The sequence below is a fragment of the Tiliqua scincoides genome, chromosome 9 (assembly GCF_035046505.1).
Source record: "Tiliqua scincoides isolate rTilSci1 chromosome 9, rTilSci1.hap2, whole genome shotgun sequence".
Lineage (NCBI taxonomy): Eukaryota > Metazoa > Chordata > Lepidosauria > Squamata > Scincidae > Tiliqua > Tiliqua scincoides.
In genome coordinates this window covers 34684369-34703867 of record NC_089829.1, presented here as the reverse complement: position 1 = coordinate 34703867, position 19499 = coordinate 34684369, and the positions used below count along the sequence as shown (strand labels likewise).

At 42.7% G+C, this 19499-nt stretch overlaps 1 protein-coding gene across 2 annotated transcripts in view; it reads left to right on the top strand.

Moving 5' to 3' along the window:
• The window catches only part of LOC136660433 (uncharacterized protein F13E9.13, mitochondrial-like), a 27480-nt gene extending 7981 nt beyond the window's left edge, over positions 1–19499 (top strand). For both annotated transcript variants that reach the window (XM_066637611.1, XM_066637610.1), the window contains exons 4-7: positions 7253–7433; positions 15060–15210; positions 15914–16041; positions 18123–19499. In XM_066637611.1, coding sequence (XP_066493708.1) covers positions 7253–7433; positions 15060–15210; positions 15914–16041; positions 18123–18313 — 651 coding nt within the window. In that variant the 3' untranslated portion in view covers positions 18314–19499. The remainder of the gene's footprint in view (positions 1–7252; positions 7434–15059; positions 15211–15913; positions 16042–18122) is intronic.

Genomic DNA, 19499 nt, shown 5'->3' with positions numbered 1-19499 from the left:
TTACAATTACATCCTGCTACTTCAAAGTGGGATACAGACATGACTGATGAAAGCAAATCCTCAGGTTTTTTTTAGAAGGTGGCTTGTCTGATGCATTAGTGATTTTTTAAAAAAACATAATAAATATGGAAGATTTATAATGTTGGAGCATATTAATGAAAACAAGTGAATGCTCAGACATGATGCCATCTGTGCTGAAAAATTGTAGCTGCTATATGCTTGTTTTGCCAAACACAATCAAATTGCCATTACAAGATTATATGCAGTGACAGATTCAGAGAGTAGAGTTGAGAACGCTCTCTCTTTTTCTCAGTTCTGCTTCCCTTTTTTTATAACATGAAAAAATGTAGCATCATTTATTGTCTTTTTGGAATCACTGAACTTTTTGGAATCACTGTCTCCTACTTGACCTTGCATAAAATATCAGCAGCTAAACATCTGCAGTGTAGTGTCTGATCTCCTAAGCATCTTCATTGCTTCAACACTAACCTTTTATCCCCAATCTGGTTTTGACAATATTTGCTTATTTATTCCTGAGAATCCAGGCAAAGTTCATTCAAGCCATTGCTTCTGTGTTCTGTAACTGTCCGATCTCCTGTGGAGATGTAGTTTTTAGGGCCCAGTCCTATCCAACTTTCCAGCACTAATGCAGGGCGTGCTCTGCTTACTGCAATGGGGAGGTGGTCACAGAGGCCTTCTCAAAGTAAGGTAACACTTGTTCTCTTACCTTGGGGTTGCACTGCAGCTGCATCACTGCTGGGAAGTTGGATACAGTTGGGCCTGTGATGTGGTTGATGGCTGGCTGTGCACAACCTTGCCTTTCTCCTTTGCTTGCCTACCCGTCCCTCCATCCCTAGCAGTAGAAATTTTTATTCTTGTCAATTTCAGTTTTTTTTTGTCAGTTGCAGTGCTGCACATGGTTCTTTGATGAGAACAACCTACATATGTGTATAAACTCCCCACTTCTCAGCAGATGCAGCAATGACAGAATAAAATATCAAAGTAGTGCACACAGAGCCCTTTCAAAAAAGTAAAATCAGACTGATTAGCTGATTGGTGAGGAAGAGGGAGTTGGAATGGGACTGAATTCACCCATTTGGTTATCTCTCCAGATCAGTGGATTGGACTGGCAAAATGTTAACCATTTTTAAACAGCCTCAGCTGTTGAATCGGGTGGACCAGTGAGTAGAAAGACATCATCAAGCAGGACAATTTTTAACAATCCTAGGCTGCAATCCTACCCAGGAGTAAGTCCCATTTACTAACATTGTTAAAAAGAATATACATAGTAGCTCATTAAAAGTACAGGTCTGTAACATTTCGTCAAATACAGTCACATATCATGGTAGCATCAAATCTAATATATTAAAAATAAAATATTTAAATGAATGGGGACCCACCTGAAATTGGCTTGCAACCCACCTACACTAAACTATCTGTGTCTTTTCAGTATAGAATATTGTACCCAATTTGTTGAATTCAAAAATGTATATGATGTGTTTGTATTTTTTGATATAAAAATATATCAGATGACCTGGCATGGAGGCATGTCTTAACAGCTTGAAAGCAACATACAGTTGAATATAGGAGCAGAAGGGAAAGGCCTCAACTTGTGGCCAGATTTGCATTCATTTCTCAATTAGGCCTGAGTTATTTAGGATCTTGATGGAAGAGGCTGCTACAGCACTAAAATGTAAAATTCTATTGATTTTCTAATGGACCTATAAATAGTATACACAATTGGCTGTACTCTCAAAGGAATAATGGCAGGGACTTTCATTTTCAGTTTAAAAAAAAAAATGAATAAGAGGCATTCTTATATTTTCACCTAAGTGCTGTCAGAAGAAATTAAAGACATTTGGAAAATAGTGATGATTTGCTTTCTAGAACTTTAACTGTGGAAGGAGGCTTTGTGCTTTAAATCACATATGATGGTACTGATTTATAGAAGTCAATACAAGGCCAACCCCCCTCTCCATTAAGCAATTCTGAATCTATATAAGAGTAGTGCTGTTGCTCTCTTTGTGTTAGATACTAGTATGTGAGAGCAGAAAGGCTGTTTGGTCCAGTGGACAACTTTTCAGCCTGGGAGTCTTGAGTTCAAATGCTTGTGTTTTTATTAGATTTATATACTGCTTTTCTAAAAACCGAAAGTGGCGTACAACAAACAAGCACATAAAGATAAAACATTAAAATCAACTGTAAAAATCAAAACCATAAAAACCAATTAAAACAATTTAAAGATAACAATAAAAGAGCAAATTAAAATTTCAGCAACATTAAAAGGGTACAGCAGCATAAAATTTAAAAAGGGGTCTCTAAGGAATACCTCCGTTCCCAAAGGCCTGACGAAACAGATGGGTCTTCAAACCCCCCTCCCTGGAAATGATATACTGGAATGGCTGCCCTCAGCTCTTCTGGCAGATGATTCCAGAGACTTGATGCCACAACTAAGAAGGCCCTGCACCTCACTGCCATCCCCCTGGCTTCAGATGGTAGAGGCAACCTAAGAAGGGCCCTTTATGATGACTGCAGGAATGTATGGGGGAAAGCGAGGTATCCCAGCCCTATGCTGTATAGAGCTTTAAAGGGCATCACTAACACCTTGAATTGGGCTTGGAAAGGAATGGGCATTCATCCCTCTGTGCTTGCAGCATGACATACCCCTTTTCCTTTTCTCTTTTTTCCTTCTCTGTTATATAGAAACTGATTAATTTTAGGACCTTGTTGTGTGAATGGCTAAGAGATGTCAAATTGCTTCTTATTCATGATTCCCTGTCTTTGAATTCATAAATCATCTGCGCAATAAGGATTTGTCTGTTGCACCTTCACCTCCTCTCCCTTCCCTGACAAGCCACTTAGCAATTTCCTCTGAGTGTGCAAGTGAACATGTGTCTGAAAAGCACATCCAGGAATAAAACAATTCAGTTAATGATTATAAGTGTTTGGCATGTTAAGAGAAACTTATAACATCTGCACAAGACCTATTGATGGAAACCTTTGTTTATAATTATTACACAAGCCTACACATATTTTGTATTATTATTATTATTATTATTATTATTATTATTATTATTATTATTATTATTATTATTTTATACCCCGCCTTTTTGCTCAACGGGCACACAAGGCGGTTTACAATTTAAAATACAACATTAAAAACAATCATTAAAACAATTTACAATAATTAAAAATCTAAAAACAAACAAACCCCGTGGATTCTCATATAAGAAGCAAGAACGCCAGCCAGCCTGTCAAAAATTAAAAGCTTTTTGAAATAGAAAGGACTTCAGCCCACGCCGAAATGTTAGCAACGAGGGAGCAGTTCTCAATTCTAAGGGGAGGGTATTCCACATTTCGGGGGCCACCACCGAGAAGGCCCTCTTCCTGGCCGCCGCCCCTCTCACATCTCTTCATAGTGGCACAGTCAAAAGGGCCCCCCCAGATGATCTGAGAGCACGGGCAGGATTGTAGGGAAGGAGGCGGTCCCTCAAATACCCTGGACCCGAGCCATAAAAGGCTTTAAAAGTCAAAACTAGCACCTTGAATTGGGCCCGGAACAGAACCGGCAGCCAGTGTAGCCGCCGGAGCAATGGCTCGACAGAGTCAAACCGACGTGCCCCAGCAACCACACAAGCAGCCACGTTCTGTACTAGTTGTAATTTCCGGACCGTCTTCAAAGGCAGCCCCACGTAGAGCGCATTGCAATAATCTAATCTAGATGTCACTAGGGCATGGGTTACTGTGGCCAGGTCCGCGCAGCTCAGGTACAGTCGCAGCTGGCGAATCAGCCGAAGCTGAGCGAAGGCTCCCCTGGCCACCACCGCCACTTGGGACTCCAGGAGCAGTTGTGGATCCAGGAGAACCCCCAAACTGCGGACCTGCTCCTTCAGAGGGAGTGCAACCCCATTCAGAGCAGGATGATAGTCCAGTACCCGAGCTGTGGATTTCTGAACCAAGAGCACCTCTGTCTTATCTGGATTTAATTTCAGCTTGTTCGCCCACATCCAGCCCCTAACCACCTCCAGACGGCAATCCAGGACCCCAACCGCCTCCTCAGAATCAGGGGAAAAGGAGAGATAAAGCTGGGTGTCATCAGTATACTGATGGCAACCCACTCCAAACCCCCGGATGACCTCTCCCAGCGGCTTCATGTAGATGTTAAAAAGCATGGGGGATAAGATGGAACCGTGCGGTGCTCCAAACCTAAGAGGCGTCCCCCAGCACCACCTTCTGGGATCTGTCAGCCAGGAAGGAGCGGAACCACTTCAAAACAGTGCCTCCAAGCCCCAACCCGGCCAGCCGACCCAGAAGGACACCATGGTCAATGGTGTCGAAAGCCGCCGAGAGGTCCAGCAGGACTAACAGGGTTGCACTCCCCCTGTCCATCCCCCGGCGAAGATCATTCACCTAGGCGACCACGGCAGTCTTCGTCCCGAACCCCGGCCTGAAGCCAGATTGGAATGGGTCCAGATAATCCGTTTCCTCCAGTACCCTCTGAAGCTGGGACGCCACCACCTGCTCAATCACTTTGCCCAGGAATGGGATATTCGAGACCGGCCGAAAGTTATTTAAATTAGTGGGATCCAGGGAGGGCTTCTTCAGGAGGGGGCGAACCATCGCCTGCTTCAAGGCAGGCAGGAACACCCCCTCCCTCAGAGATGAGTTCACCACCCTCCCCATCCACTCGGCCAGCCCTTCCCGGGCAGCCCTAATTAGCCATGCTGGGCACGGGTCGAGCGGGCAAGCAGCAGGTCTCACACTCCAGAGAATCCTGTCCACATCCTCAGGCTCTACAAGCTGAAAAGAATCCCAAATAGCAGGATAGACAGGTGCCCCGGGGACATCACTAGACATGCCCACAGCGGCGTCCAAGTCATGCCGAATCTGATTGACCTTCTCTGCAAATTGTTTTGCGAACTCGTCACAGCGAGCCTCCATGTGCTCCTCCCCACCAGTAGGGGGGGCTAGATGTAAAAGGCTACGGACCACACGAAAGAGCTCAGCTGGACCGTTCTCTGCAGATGCAATGGTGGCAGAGAAGTGCGCCCTTTTAGCTGCCACCACTGCCTTAAGAGTACGCTCTCAACTGGGCCCTAGGCCGTGTACGGTCAGATTTGGTACAAGTCTTTCGCCACTGACGCTCTAGACATCTGCCCTGCCGCTTCATCATCCACAGCTCCTCAGAAAACGAAGGAGCCGCTCTGACTCTGCGACTGGGCAGAGGACGCTCGGGAGCGATCTCATCCAGGGCCCTGGCCATCTCCGTATTCCAGAGATCGACCAGAGCACTGGGTGGGTCTCCAGCTCTGGCAGCAGGAAAATCCCCCAGAGCCCTTTGGAATCCATTTGGATCCATCAGCCTCCGAGGGCGGATCATAAAATGTGATCCCCCGCCATTGCGGAGGTAAGAGGCCGCAACAAACCTAAATCCCACCAGTCTTAAAAGTTAGACTTTGGGTATATTGGGCGTGCTGAATCAAAAAATGGCATCTGTTTTGCCCAATTGGCTTTAGTTTTGGGGGTACCGCATAGCCACCTTATTTGTTGATTAAAGCATTTTCCTCTTGAGGAAGCCATGGCTTCCTCACAATGAAGCTGCTTTAATCAGCATATAAAGTGGCTATGCTGTACCCACAAAACAAGCCATTCAGCCTTAACCAATGCCATTTTTTGCATTGAGCACCCCCAAAATATCTTAAATTTGTTCAAACATCCTTGGCAACTAAAAAAAGGTGGTTTTTTGTAGGCCTGTGTTATTCCGACCTTTCTCCAAAGAACTCAGTGTGGAATGCATGTCTCTCCTCGACCTTGCTTTATCCTTCCAACATCCTTGCCAGTGAGATTAGCCTGAGAGCATAGTGACTGGTCAGAAGTCCCTTGTTTTCTTTCTTGATTTCTTTAACCTTTGCAAACACTTTCATTGGTGGAGAGGCGGCACAAAAACAGAACTGCCAGCTATTCCAAATAAGCATCCGCTTTCCTGACTTGCATTAATTGCCTTGGTTAGCAGATCCCTCAGTTATCACAACTGAGCCAGTGCCCTCTATTCTGTCAAAAGAATTAAAGTTTGACTGGTGGCACATTCGTGAAAATCAAGGCTGCGATTTAGTGTTCTCTGCACTTCACATCAATTTGAAAGTATAATTGAGTTCAAAGTTAATTCTTCATATGATTGATTCATGCTGTTGGTCAGAGCATTTTAATAAGCAGGTGTTTGTACCAATAGAGCACTCTTGCTGACAATGTCTTCTTTGGAAATGTTTTTGTTTTAATGCCATTTTTAGTTTTAACCTTAGGATTGTTTGCTGTTATTGTCTGTAATGCCAGGATCATGCAACAGGTGTCAAAAGCCCCCTTAATGAGTGGCCACACTTATTGGGGCTTTTAATTGACTTTAAGGTACAGATTTCATTCTTCACACTTCATCATAATTTTCTCCTAAAATGTGGAAGTGTTAAAAGCTTCCTGAGATGCTGCACTTAGGAGGAAGGAAACTGTGGGCACTTGACAAACTGTGTCTTTAAATGTCCGTTGTATGGGCAGTACTTCTCATTTGCAATTCCTCACTGGATAGCTGGTATAACTTAGGGCCAAACTATGCATTCATTTAAAGGTGTTTGACCTGTTGTTTTGGACAGCACTCTTGAAGGGAGGGGCAACACTTAGCATAGGGTGAAACCATAGCAAGGAGGCAGGGCATCTTTAACATAGTTCCAGTCTCAATCATTTACCACCTCTCCAGTGCTATTTTATCTAGGAAAAACCTTCCACAGGCAGTCGTAACTGTTTTCTCAAGTGGCAAACACACAAGGGCAAATGATGTGATCATGTCTAATTTGGACCTCAGAAGCCCTGATCAAAGTGCTGCAAATCATCCAGGGATCTTCCAGAAGATCCTCCCCATTGCTGGCCTCTGCCTGTTTCTCTGGTGAGCTGTCTTATAGACAGACCCATCAGTTTTTATTTTTGAAGGTGAGCAACATAAATAGACTAAGAAGTCCATGGTGATTACTAAACACATTTCAGTTCAAGCAGACTACTTTCCCCTCCCCTTATGTTAACAAGATGTCTGAGGAGTCTTTGGATACTGGAATAACACTCCAGATTTGCTCTAGTCTAGGTGGATATATGTGTCATCTGCTATGTGATTTCCAGAGCCTTCTCCACAGACCCACAGCTGTATGCAAAGCACTCTGTTTTATGTCTGAATAACTCTTTTGATTTTAATAGCACTGTGTTAATTCCACAGGATGGCTTGATTATAGAAAATATGCACGATCGGCCATACACAGTTGGTGTTGGTGCAGAAATTACCGCGACCATGACAGTCATTTGTGCTGCTGTGAAACAGACATGCCCTCTGCTCCCAGTGGGTGTTCAGATTCTGTGTGCTGCAAATCAAGAGGCTGTAGCAGTTGCTCTTGCTTCCCGTAAGTGAAATGGTTTTGGGTTTGTTGCTTTTGGACATGCTTTGGGCTTAAGTGGAATATAAGCACACTGCTTAGGTTTGTGATGCTCTGACTTGCAAATTTTTCTTGTATACTGAATGTGTGTTTTTTCACCTGTATATTTCCATGGTCAGTCTTCCAACTGGTCAGTCTACCTGCCAGGTTACAAACATTGAAGACAGCACAGTTTAGTCTCTGTGTGCCAAGTTGTAAGTCTCTAGATAGACGACAGGTCTTGGCACCTGTATTCCCTATAAACCAGTACTTCCCAAATTTACCTGGCCTGCAGTGCCCTTCCCCAGTGCCCAATCCCATAAGTGAATGATGGTGATGCGTTTTGTGTCACATGATGATATCACTGGCCACTTAATTCCAGGTTTAGCAACCAGAAACAAGCCTAAAAATAATGGTAAAGAGGCCAAGGCAGATAAGAGGATTTTTTGTGTGCAGCAGCTTTACCCACCACACTGAGCCTCCTGCTGCTATTTTTAGGCTTGTGCCTTGGTCTTGCTACTGGGCAGTGGGTCTCCTGCAATGCCCCAGGGAGTGCCTTGCGATGCTCCAGGGCATCGCAATGCACAGTTTATGAACCATTTCTTCAAGGGTGCTGGTGTGTGGACCCCTTCTGTAGGTCTGAAGCATTGCAACTGCATCATGACACCACTTCCAGCTGTTCAGCAATGGCATAATCAGCGATGATATCATTGCTGAACTTCCAGGTTGCCAAGCTCCATGCTGTGTGGAGCTCGAGTTGGAAGTGCTCAGCCGCACACGTTAGAGGGAACAGTTTCTGGCACATCATGTCCTAGTTTTCCTAACTTTCTCCTCTTGCACATGAATTTCCTGCTTCCTCCCATTTGTATAGCACCGTGGTCCAGCAATTATATAGTATTAACCATGGTCTGCTCCAGTGTTAATGCTAACCTTGATTAACTTTGATCAAGATCTGCAAACCAGTTTCGACCCTGGCTGTAAACCTTGATTTGAAGCTCACGATAGTTATTGTTAAGGTTGGTGCAGATGAAATGCTCCACCATAGTTAGTTCTGAAAAAGAAAGGTGCAATTCACATGTGAGAAAGGGTGTGAGAAGGATTATGAAAGTCCATGTCATGTTCCTGATCTTCTAACCATGTTTAGGAGAATTGGAGGACACAGGTTTTTTTCTGGATTATGTTATTTGTTTTCAGTTCTGTCTTGACAAGCAAGTTATAAGTTCTTGTTCTTGCTAGGGATGAACTCCCTTCCTGTCACCATATAGCTTTCCATCTCTTCATGATAAATATTCATTGATGGCTTTTTCCATTTAGTTCAGTAAAATGGTACTGGGGATTAATTTAAACTATTATGATCACCATCTAATTCCAGTTATACCTCAGGATATCGCAGTAATCTACTGTAGTGAACTATTACATCTCTGTTTGAATTAATGAAATTCACTTAAGAACAGATTAAATTAACCTGAACTTAAAGAGAGCTACTGTAGCCCAATGGGTAGAATGTACCTCTGAGATTTGGGTTAAGATGTGAGCTCACCTATGCACTTATTGGGTGGTCGTGGATATAGTTTTATCTCTTGGCCTCTGTTCCCTGTCTGTAAAATGGGGGTGATTCACAGAGCCATTGTGAGGATGATGGAAAGAAATATGCACTATTAAGTGCTTTGCGATGTGTTATGCACCTTATATATTACTCCTTGTGGGCCTGAAAAAATATTTTTTAATTTGCATTTTTCAGTGCATTTTGATCACAAGCAAACAATAAAAAGAGGGATGGGCAGAAAATGGAACAGGCTGTACTGTTGGATCTTTGGTTGATTTTCCATTTCAGCAAGAGTTTCTGATTCTCAAACAAAAGCAGCATGAAGAAGACAGCCCTCCTACCCATAAATGCTTGCCTGATCTACACGCAAGCTCTGTATGTCTTAAGCTTCCTTCTTCTGTAAGTGCTGATAGAATTCGCAGTCCCTTAAATTTGCATATTAAGAACAATTCTTTGCTATGAATGACTGGTCACATATTTTCCAGCCCAGTGGTTCTCATTCATAAAATAGGAGTGCAGTAAGTCCGCCCTTAAAATTGTTGATAAGTTCTTGGAAATCGCAACTTTATGTGAAACAACTTATAATGAAGCAGTTTTTCTGTAGGTGCGTTCAATAGCACTCTCTCACTTGGTGGACTCGCTGACCACTTTCCTATCTTGCCACAAAGCATTGTCACAGCCCAAAATGCCTTGCACAAGGCATTTTGGGCTGCAGCACGGACAAGGAAGTGGATTGTGGGCTTCCGGTAGCCCTACTGTGTGTAGCCATGGAGGTCAGAAGATTGAGAACCACTGGCTAACCTTAGAATGAAACAATGTTGAATGAAACAACTTGAAACAAAGATTTGCTTTATTAACTGGATGCTGTTGACCAGGTATTTCTTTTACATTGGACTCCCTGGCCTGTAGTTACACAGGTGTAGATTTATATTTGTATATGAGGATTATGCACGTATATTACACATGGCTTAGAAGAGGTAATTAGTTCTGTCCCCTTGGAGCCAGATGTGATCTGCTGACTTGTTTGGGGTCTTTGGAGTTCTGGTAAGAAACAAAGCACATCCTACACACCAACTCTGCTTGCCACTAAAGTATATTTCAAAACCGCAAATCAACTTTTTTTTCCAGCAGAATCATTAATAAAACAAATAGTGCTAGCACACCCTTGTCTTTGTTGGTTTAAAAGTTTTCCCATTTCATTTTATGGTGTATCTTATTCAAGAATGATAGGTGATTAATACTGAAAACATATATTACTTTCATACAATTCCTTTAATGTATCTTGATGCAAACTGTGACAGATGAATTGTCTATTATACCTAACATCTGTTTCCTAGATTGGTGCTACTTTTTCATATTACATTTTTATTTTTTTTAAAACTATAATACCATTTCCCCCCCTCCTTCACTGTTGCAGATGAATGCTTTGATTTACTTAAACCGCTTGGATCTTCCGTCAATAAGCAGAATTGATTAGACAGCAGATATGTCTTCATATTAAGGTGCGCTCTATAATTTTAGCTACATTTACTCTCCTCCTTTCGCTTTAACATTCTTTCAATGGTTTAGCGAGACTCTTTGAGTGATTTTGCCTTTTCTCTTCTCTGGGCTAACACTCTTCCCTTCATTTATTTCAAATTAAATTGACCTCAGAATCTCTTTTCAGCATCAGTGGAATTTCACATAACTGGGATTTATATTCAGATTTGTAGCAAGCCATATCACCCCTGCAGTCTGAACTGATCAATGCTTGTTTACTCAGAAATAAGTATCTCAAAAGCATGATGCTCTAAATACACATGACATTTTTTCCATGCTGTAAGTAGCATGCAGGGCTGCACAATCTTGATCAGATGCAATGTGTTAAAGCCTGTTCTCTTCCATTCTGCTGCTGTTTCTCCCAGCCCCTTCCTCCCCCCATATTGGTATTCTTTTTAAAAAGAACAAAGTTTGGCCAGCACACACACTTAAAGTAATGAGTGTTTTGGCCCTAAGTCCCAGTGAACCTCATAGGGAGTGGAATTTAACTCTGTAGACATGTATAGGCTCTGACTGTAGACATGTATAGACTCAGCACAATCCTGTGTGCACCTACTACAAGCACGTCCCATGAGTTCAGTGGGCATACTTCCAGATTAGTGTATTTAGAATTGCAGTTCACGATTCCTAGCATGCATAAACTAGCAGTTATACACCTCTAATCACAGGTAACGATATACTCTGTTTAACACAACCATTTGGACCTGGGATGACTTGCCAGTAAACAACTAGTGCCTTCTACTATCTCAATATATAGCAGTGTAATGGATTTTTAATTAATGCTGCTCAGAAATTTGTATAGGATTGACTCCTGAACAAATGAGTGTTACTCTCTGGAATGTCAGCTCTCAGAATGGATCTTAAAATCTTGACCAAGGCTTTCCTTTAAAAATAAAGGGAGACATTTTTATGTGTAGAACTTTACTGAACTGTTATTTCTTTTCAAGGTCCTAAAATGTGAAACTGCCAGTTTTAAGGGCTACCCTGCCATCTGGTTAAGTGGCAAGAAAAGCCCATTTTCATGGCTGTACTAAAAACTCAATGTAGAACTATTACTGCAATAAAAAGTCTTTTCTGGGAGGAAAAAATCCAGCTTTCTCATAGGTATCCAAGTTCAATGTTGTGCCACTTGAACGGCTTTGAGGTTCATCAAACACTAGTCTTAATTTATGCTCTTTGTTTTCAGAGCATGAATCAAATTTGGACTATTCCTGCTGTTCTGTTTGGTGCAACACAGGCTGCAAATGAATTTCCGGTATGGTTGTGTCTAGTCTGGTTTTTCCAGTAGTTCCAGATAAAACACATACCTCCTGTTTTCTTTTCTGGGGTCACTGAGAGTGAACGTGTTGTAGCCATGACTATTACAAGTACTGATATACTGCTTTTCAACACAAAAGCATTTTCAAAATGGTTTAATGATACAAGAAGAGGAGAATGGTTCCCTGTTTCAGAAAGATCCACAATCCAAAAAGAAGTGTAAAAATCATACCATCAAATTGCCACTGGGAGGGGCTCTAGGCTGGGGTGAGACAGTTGCTCTTCCCTTCCTAAATATGAGAGTCACCATTTTTTGAAAGTGCCTGTCTGCTTCTGGATTTGCCCCACCTTCTCAGGGACTCCAACTGTCCCATTACAATCCTGGTTGGGGAGCATCCGCTGGCACCATACAGTCAACACATGCCTGTACGTCTGGTCCTCCCACTGTCCCCCAGGCCACCTTAAGGAGAGCAAGGGGCACATAAACTGGATTGGAAGCACAGTGGGAGCAAAGTACTAAGCCCTCCTCCATCATTTGGTCTGGATTTCCCCCTGCCTGCCCCTCATGCTATTTTTAAAAAAACCTAAGCCAGCTCACACATTAAACATAGGGTGCAATCCTAACCCCTTATGTCAGTGCTTTCCAGCCCTGACATAAGAGCAATGCAACTCTGAGGTTAAGGGAACAAACATTCCCTTACTTTGAGGAGGCCTCCGTGACACCCAACTGCAGGATGCAGCACATGTCCCATTGGCACCGCTATGCCAGTGCTGGAAAGCACTGACATAAGGGGTTAGGATTGCGCCCATAGTGTATAGCTTGATCTTCTTTCAACAAAGACCATATAATGCTTGTTCATCAGGCCTGCCTGTCCCCACTTTTGCTTCCCTTATCATTCAACCTGATGAATGTTTATCATGAATTTGAAAGCTTGCCAATCAAACTTTTGTATCATCTTGGTTGGTCCTCACAAAGTTATTTCTTGAATGTGGGTTATGATGAAATACAAGTGCTACTAGGAACTGTTAATTTAAAAAAAAAAAAGTAATATCCAAACACCAGCTTGATGAATTTTTTTTCTAAATTAACATCTACAGGCACTGTGAGGGAGCATTATTGCAGATCTAAGCAGTCTTTCTGTTTCTTGATTTGAGGGGTTGCTTTCTAACAGATTGGGGTTTTGCTTTTTTAAATGGCAGAAAATAATTTATGCCATTGTCTCGGCAAAGCCCCGCATGCCATCTTGGTTCTTCCTTCTCTTCTGAATCAGAACGGCGGAGCTCTCCCGTGCCTGAAACGCTTTGCCAAGCTTTGTTCACAACTGCCTCATTATTAACAGGTGTACCATGTGTTCTTCAGTAGTGCATAATTTCCTGTGCGTAGATCCTGATTTAATTAACTACATCTGTTTGGAGCTGCACAGAGTGATGCATATTGCCGACTCTCAGGAACGTTTATAGAGGCAATAAAGATACAAATATAGATGCTTTTTTACACCACAGCAATCATTTTGCTATCTTCTTGGTGTTTGCTTTCAAGTCTGGGTTAGATTTTTTTCTTTTTCCAGCCTTATTATTTATTTAGTATCTGATATGATATAACAATTAGCATGCATTAGCATGGAAGCTTAAATGCTACTGTTTGTCTTCCTACTGTAGTGCTGCACAGCTGCCTGGTGAGTTTGGTTGGTTTGAGAGTGGTGCTAATACATTTGGACATTGGTATCCACGGGGAATCCCTCCCCCCATGGATACCGAAACCCGTAGATAAGCAAATTCGCGGGTTGGTCCATTATTACCTCTAGACACAACTGGAGATGTTCTGTGGTTGCGTCCAGAGGTGTTCTGAGGCCTGCAGAGAAGATTTGCAAGAACATTTCTAGTCGTGTCTGGGAGCTTAGGTCCAGCCCTCCACCCTGGATTCAAAACCAATGGTGAGTTCAATCCGCAGGCCCCAAATCCACAGATTAGGAGATCAGACCTATAATGCCATGTGTTGGCATTGAGCATTATGTGAACCAGGAGCTCTCTTTCAGAGAAGAGCCTGTAGCTTGATGATACAACACATGCTGTGTATATGAAAAGATCCTCAAATCCATCCTTGGTGTCCTATTAAATATCTCAGTGGAACAGGTCTGGAAAAGCTCTCTGCCTGAAATCTTGCAAGAATTCTACCACTTTGACTAGATTAGATACCAATGGTAGATTCCAGTATATTTGATATGTCAAGTGGACTAGATACCAATGGTCTGACTCAGTGTAAAGCAGTTCCTTTTAACAAATTTTGCACTGTAAGGGTGCATGGAAGCAAGTTCTTCCGAAACCAAAACAGGAAGGCAAGGCTCTCATGCATTGTAGAAAAATCTGCAAATGGGCAGATAGGAATAGCTAAAGATAAAGATATTGGACAGGAACCCAAACAATGTTTCCCATGTCCAGTGATAACTCCTTGTGTCTCTCTTTACCCCCTAGTATTTATCACAGTGGTGCAGTTTTTCACTGACAGAGTGGCACTTGCAGTCCTGGGCAAACCAAAGGAATGGCATCATTGGTATTGATGCTGCAGCAATCATTTCTAGAGTCAGAAAGAGGACACTGGGAGCAGCACTTGAAACAATCCTTAGGTTAAGATGGAAGACAGTGATGTGCCCAAGGCCATTGAGCAAATGCAGTGGCTGAGCAGAAACTTAATTTAGCTCTCCTGCATACACATTTGTTAATGCATTGGGCAAAGGCAGCAAATGGCCTAGGTCGGGCCTGATTTTGGGGAGGGTCAGTGGTAGAGCACCCACTTTATGTGCTGAAGGTCCCAGCTTCAGTCCCTGGCATCTCTAGGAAGGGCTGGGAAGAGCCTTAGCCTGAAGCTCTGAAGAGCTGCTGCCAGTTGGTGTAGACCAGGGGTGCTCAAACTTTCAACTTTAGGGATGCTGGACCTTTAACAAGTGTATAGAAGAGAGAATTTCAGCAGGTGCAGCTTGTCATCTGTGGGATGACAAGTTGCACCTGCTGCAATTCTCTCTTCTATACACTTGTTAAAGGTCCAGCATCCCTAAAGTTGAAAGTTTGAGCACCCCTGGTGTAGACAATACCTAGACTGACCACTAGTTTGACCCAATAGAAGGCAGCTTCATATGTTCATCATTCACAACCTGCCCTTCATAACGTATCCTGTTTTGTGTTTGTCATCATCTGGTAACTAACCATGAGTGGCTATTTCTCTCTGACCTTCATTCAACATTATCTCTGTAATCTTGGTTTATTACCCCTTTTAGGTCTTGACTTTATTCGAGCAGAAGGTTTTGTTTTTTCCCATGTGGCAGATGAAGGGATTCTAAATGCCTGTGCGGGCAACTTGTTAAGATTCCGCAAACAGATTGGAGCAGAACATGTTCAGGTTTTTGCTGACATTAAAAAGAAACACAGGTAAATGGGGAATGTTCTTTAAAAGATGCAAGAAACCTACAGTGGAAAGACATGCATATGTGTTTTTTGCTAAGAGGGCCATGTTGGATGCTCATAGTTGCAACCCAGCGTTGACTCGGAGTGAATTTGCATGCACCTGGGCAGCATTTCACAAGACAACAAAAGGTCCATTCTCCCCAACTGACAGCCCAATCCTATCTTCATTTTTCTGGGAGTAAGCCCCATTGACTCTAATGGGAGTTACTTCTGAATAGACATGCATAGGATTGGGCTGTGAGTCTCCTGGCAAGTTGAGGTGACATGTTCCTGCTATGAATCATGAATATTTTCGGTCACAGCTAAGACCTCTGAAGTGAGGAAAATTTGGGGGATGTTAGAATTTAATGGCAGAGAAGAATGTGCAGTGCATTCTGGGAGATCACTTGGGACTATTTGAGCATAAATTTACTGGCTGCCACATGGTTTTTGCCACTGAGCAGACTGAATTTCTGAACAGCTGCTACAGGTACATTGATACTCAGCAGAGTGTGCTTGGCCACTGAGAAATAGACAGTCCCCCAGCAGCCTTCCCTGAAATAAGCAGCTATGATAGGACTCAAAAGCAGGCCTGCAGTTTTTTGTGAAAAGAGATTGTTAGGAAATGAGGCTTCAGAGCTGCAAGTATGAATGCCACAAGTAACAACATTGATCCTGCCATCAACAGCGCTCATGCCTTGACTGCGGATGTTGGTGTAGCAGAGACGGCAAAGGCTGCAGAGTTCTTTCTGGCTGATGGAGTTGTGCTGACTGGAACAGCAACTGGATTGGAGGCTGACCCCAAAGAACTGGAAGGTGAGAGGTGCAGTAGTTTGTGAAGTGTCTAGACTTAGGATATTGTTTGCACCTGTGGTTATATTCTGCCTTTTGGGTAGTGGTATTGGTGAAGGTTGCAAATGTCTGTACAATATTTGAGTTGAAATGGGTGGCAATTTTAGTTCCCATGTGGTCTAATTCACTTTGAACTCATTTTATCTGATATAAAAAGTGGGTGTTTTCAGTTGTTCCTTGCCATTGCCTTCTGCAGCAAAAAGTGTCACTCTTTGTCTGGCCTGACTAGCAGTCGTGCTAATTAGATACCTGTGTAAGTGGCTATATGCAGTATTTCTCATTTCGACATGCTTTCAATTTTTTTTCAAATGGAAGAGCTTCATTCTTGATAGCTGTAGCTCATGAATGATGACATTCTTCATAACCTTTTTTTAAAGGTTATTACTAATGAAGGTAAATTAAAAGCATAACTCTTAATATGGGGAGGATAGTTAGCTTGGGAACTGACATTCTAGCAGGAAGAACAAATGCTGTAGGAGCGGAGTGCAAATGATAATGACTGGACACCAGCAGCATTGCCAGTTTGCTGGTAGGTTACAAATGCTTTTAGTCTGCAATCCTAAACTCTCAAGTGAGCATGGAGGCTGCAGTCTTATATGCACTTATCCGGGAGTAAGTCCCATTGAACCATTTGGGCTTCCTTCTTCATGCTTAGAATTGCAGTGCACATTATTCTAAAGTATGTGCATGTTCTGGGTCAGAGTAGTCAGATGATTAATGTCATGATCATTTTTATAGCACATTTTGAGTATGCAAAGTGCTTCATATGTGTCATTTCACGTGGTCCTTGCATCTTGCAAGGTAGGTTTTACTATTCCTCATATTACTGTCCCCTATATTATTATGGCTGAGGCTGAATGGCTTGCCCAAGGCCACTCAGTAAGTTTGTGGCAGAGGTAGAATTCAAACCAGGGGAGTCTGATTTGCAGCTTGTTTCCTTGCAGGGAGCAAGATTACAGGGCAATCTGTATGCATGTTCAATCAGAAGTCCTATTCTGCCCAATGAGGCTTACTCTGGGGAAGGTATGTTCAGGACTGCAGTCTTAGCTATGCTATATCAACTCTAGTAACTGAATAATAAATACCTAATGACACTGGACATGTCTCAGTGTAGGATGCTAGGCATATGTTTTCCTTTGCTAAATAGGCCCTTATTGCAACTCATTGATGTTTGCATCCTAAGTTCCTGGACAGAAGGAATAATCCTGCCTCAAACTCTTTCTGAAAATGCTGCTGCTGCCTTCCTGTGTCTTGGGGTGGGGGTTGAAGGGAAAAACTTTTGCAGCAGTGCCAGTGTTTACCCAGAGACTTTGTTGCTCAGATGCAACCAGCATAACTGCATCCTAATGCTGCAATTCTGAATGGCAGAAATAGAACAAATTTTTTGCTACAGGGGGAAAGGGTTGTTCTTGCAATTGAAGATCTGTGATGGCAAATTGAGCCTGTCTGTGCAGGTGTAACTCTGCTGCTGATTAAGTGTAGACACAATTGGATTTTTTCATCATGTTACAACATAAACCTATTGAGCAGCTTTAGCCAATTTATGTTTTGATCCTATCACCTGCCTCTTTGAAAGCAAACTGAAAAGGGAGGAGGGCAAGATTATTATACCATATTCATTTCCCTTCTTTCCTTTTCTTGTGTATTTATTTCCTGTTTGCAGCATTTTCTTTATCTGTAGAGATTGTGGAGTGCACAAACGTATTGTGGACAACTGGGGGGCAAGCACGGAGTGCACAACCCTGCCCCTCTCTCCCAACTATTGGTCCATGTCTATGATAATGCAGTCCTGTATAGATTTGCTCAGAACTAGGATTGCACCATCAGGAACTGTCAATATAGGTGGAATTAGAAATTGCAACACACTCTGGCTACAGTCCTAACCACACTTTCCTGAGAGTAAGCCCCATTGAATAAAATAGGACTTACTTCTGAGTAGACCTGGTTAGGATTGTGCCCAAAATGTTGAACAATGCAGTTTGCAGTGCTGTGACTTTAAAAGAACCATGACTAGAAACTTGCCTGCTTTGCTTCTCTTTCTCTAGAAGTTAGACATGCTGTGAAGATTCCAGTTCTGGTTGGCTCAGGAGTGACTCTGGAGAATGTGAAGGATTACCTGGATGCAAATGCCTTGATCGTGGGTTCCTATTTCAAAAAAGCAGGTTACTGGGCAAATGATCTGGATCCAGATCGTGTGAAGAGATTTATGGATCATGCTGGTAAACTGCGAGGATGACTTTAGCCTTCAACACAAGTGCACACAATCATTGTAGCAGTTGGGTGGCATGGTGCCGTACTTCCCAACTTACCTAAATGCCTTATATCTCTTTCTTGCCAAATGTGCATATCTCTTTCTTCCTGGTGCACAGCTCTGGACTAAAAAATAGAGGTATGTCTCATGGAACACCAGATATAAATGTATTTTCTCCATCCACTCCTGGAAATTGGACAGATGTTCTACTTGAAGCTCCAGGATAGCCCAATTAATATTGCCTTCCTGGGTCTGTGGTCCCTTTTGCCCAGGCACTTAGGCTTGGGGAAGAGACTATGTTTTCAGGGGAATGGTGATACAGCTTAGATTCTCCTTTTACCTGACTGTATTGCACAGGCTGTATAGGGAATCTTGGTGTGTCTTCACTGACTCCCATAGGGTGGCATCGCTGCTTATGTATATTGATAGGATGTGATACTCAGTGTTGCATGGTTCTCCATGGCTGAGAGCTTAGGGAGATGAATGCATCCAACACAGAGCCTTAATTTTGCAGTCAAACTTATTGGCAGCCATTTATTCAGCTGGAGATAGAGTAGAACAACTTGCTAGATCAAGGGTGTCAGACTTGTTTCGTATAGAAGGCTGAATAGCATTCATGATGCCTACTGAGGGCTGGAAGTGAAGTCATTAAGCAAATCATGACAAGAAATAAGCACTTTTTTCTCACTTAGCAACTCATTAGCTACAAATGACAAGAGAAAATACATAATTTTGATCATATTTTCAAGATATGGAAGAGCCCAATTGTCATGTGGGCTGCCCTTTTGGCAGTGATACCTCAACCCAGCTCAGCAGCTGATGGAGGTGCTGGGAGAGGCTGTGGGCCAGAAAAAGAGCTTCTGCAGGTCCCATCCAGCTCCTGGGCCTTATGTTTGACACCCTGTGCTAGATTTTACATTTTCCAAAAAAGGAGGAAAAACCACAATTGTGTTGTCTTCTTCATTCTGGAAGCCTCAGCTACATCTTGAGATCATGTCTCTATCCTAGCGAAGCTGATTAACATGAGTCTGCATAAATGCTCTTGACTCTATCTCAAGATAGAGATTTGGTGGGCCACTGAGTTACAGGAAGCTGAACTAGATGGGCCTTTGGCCTGATCCAGCGGGGCTCTTCTTATGTTCTTATGTTCTTAAGATGTTTATCAAATGCA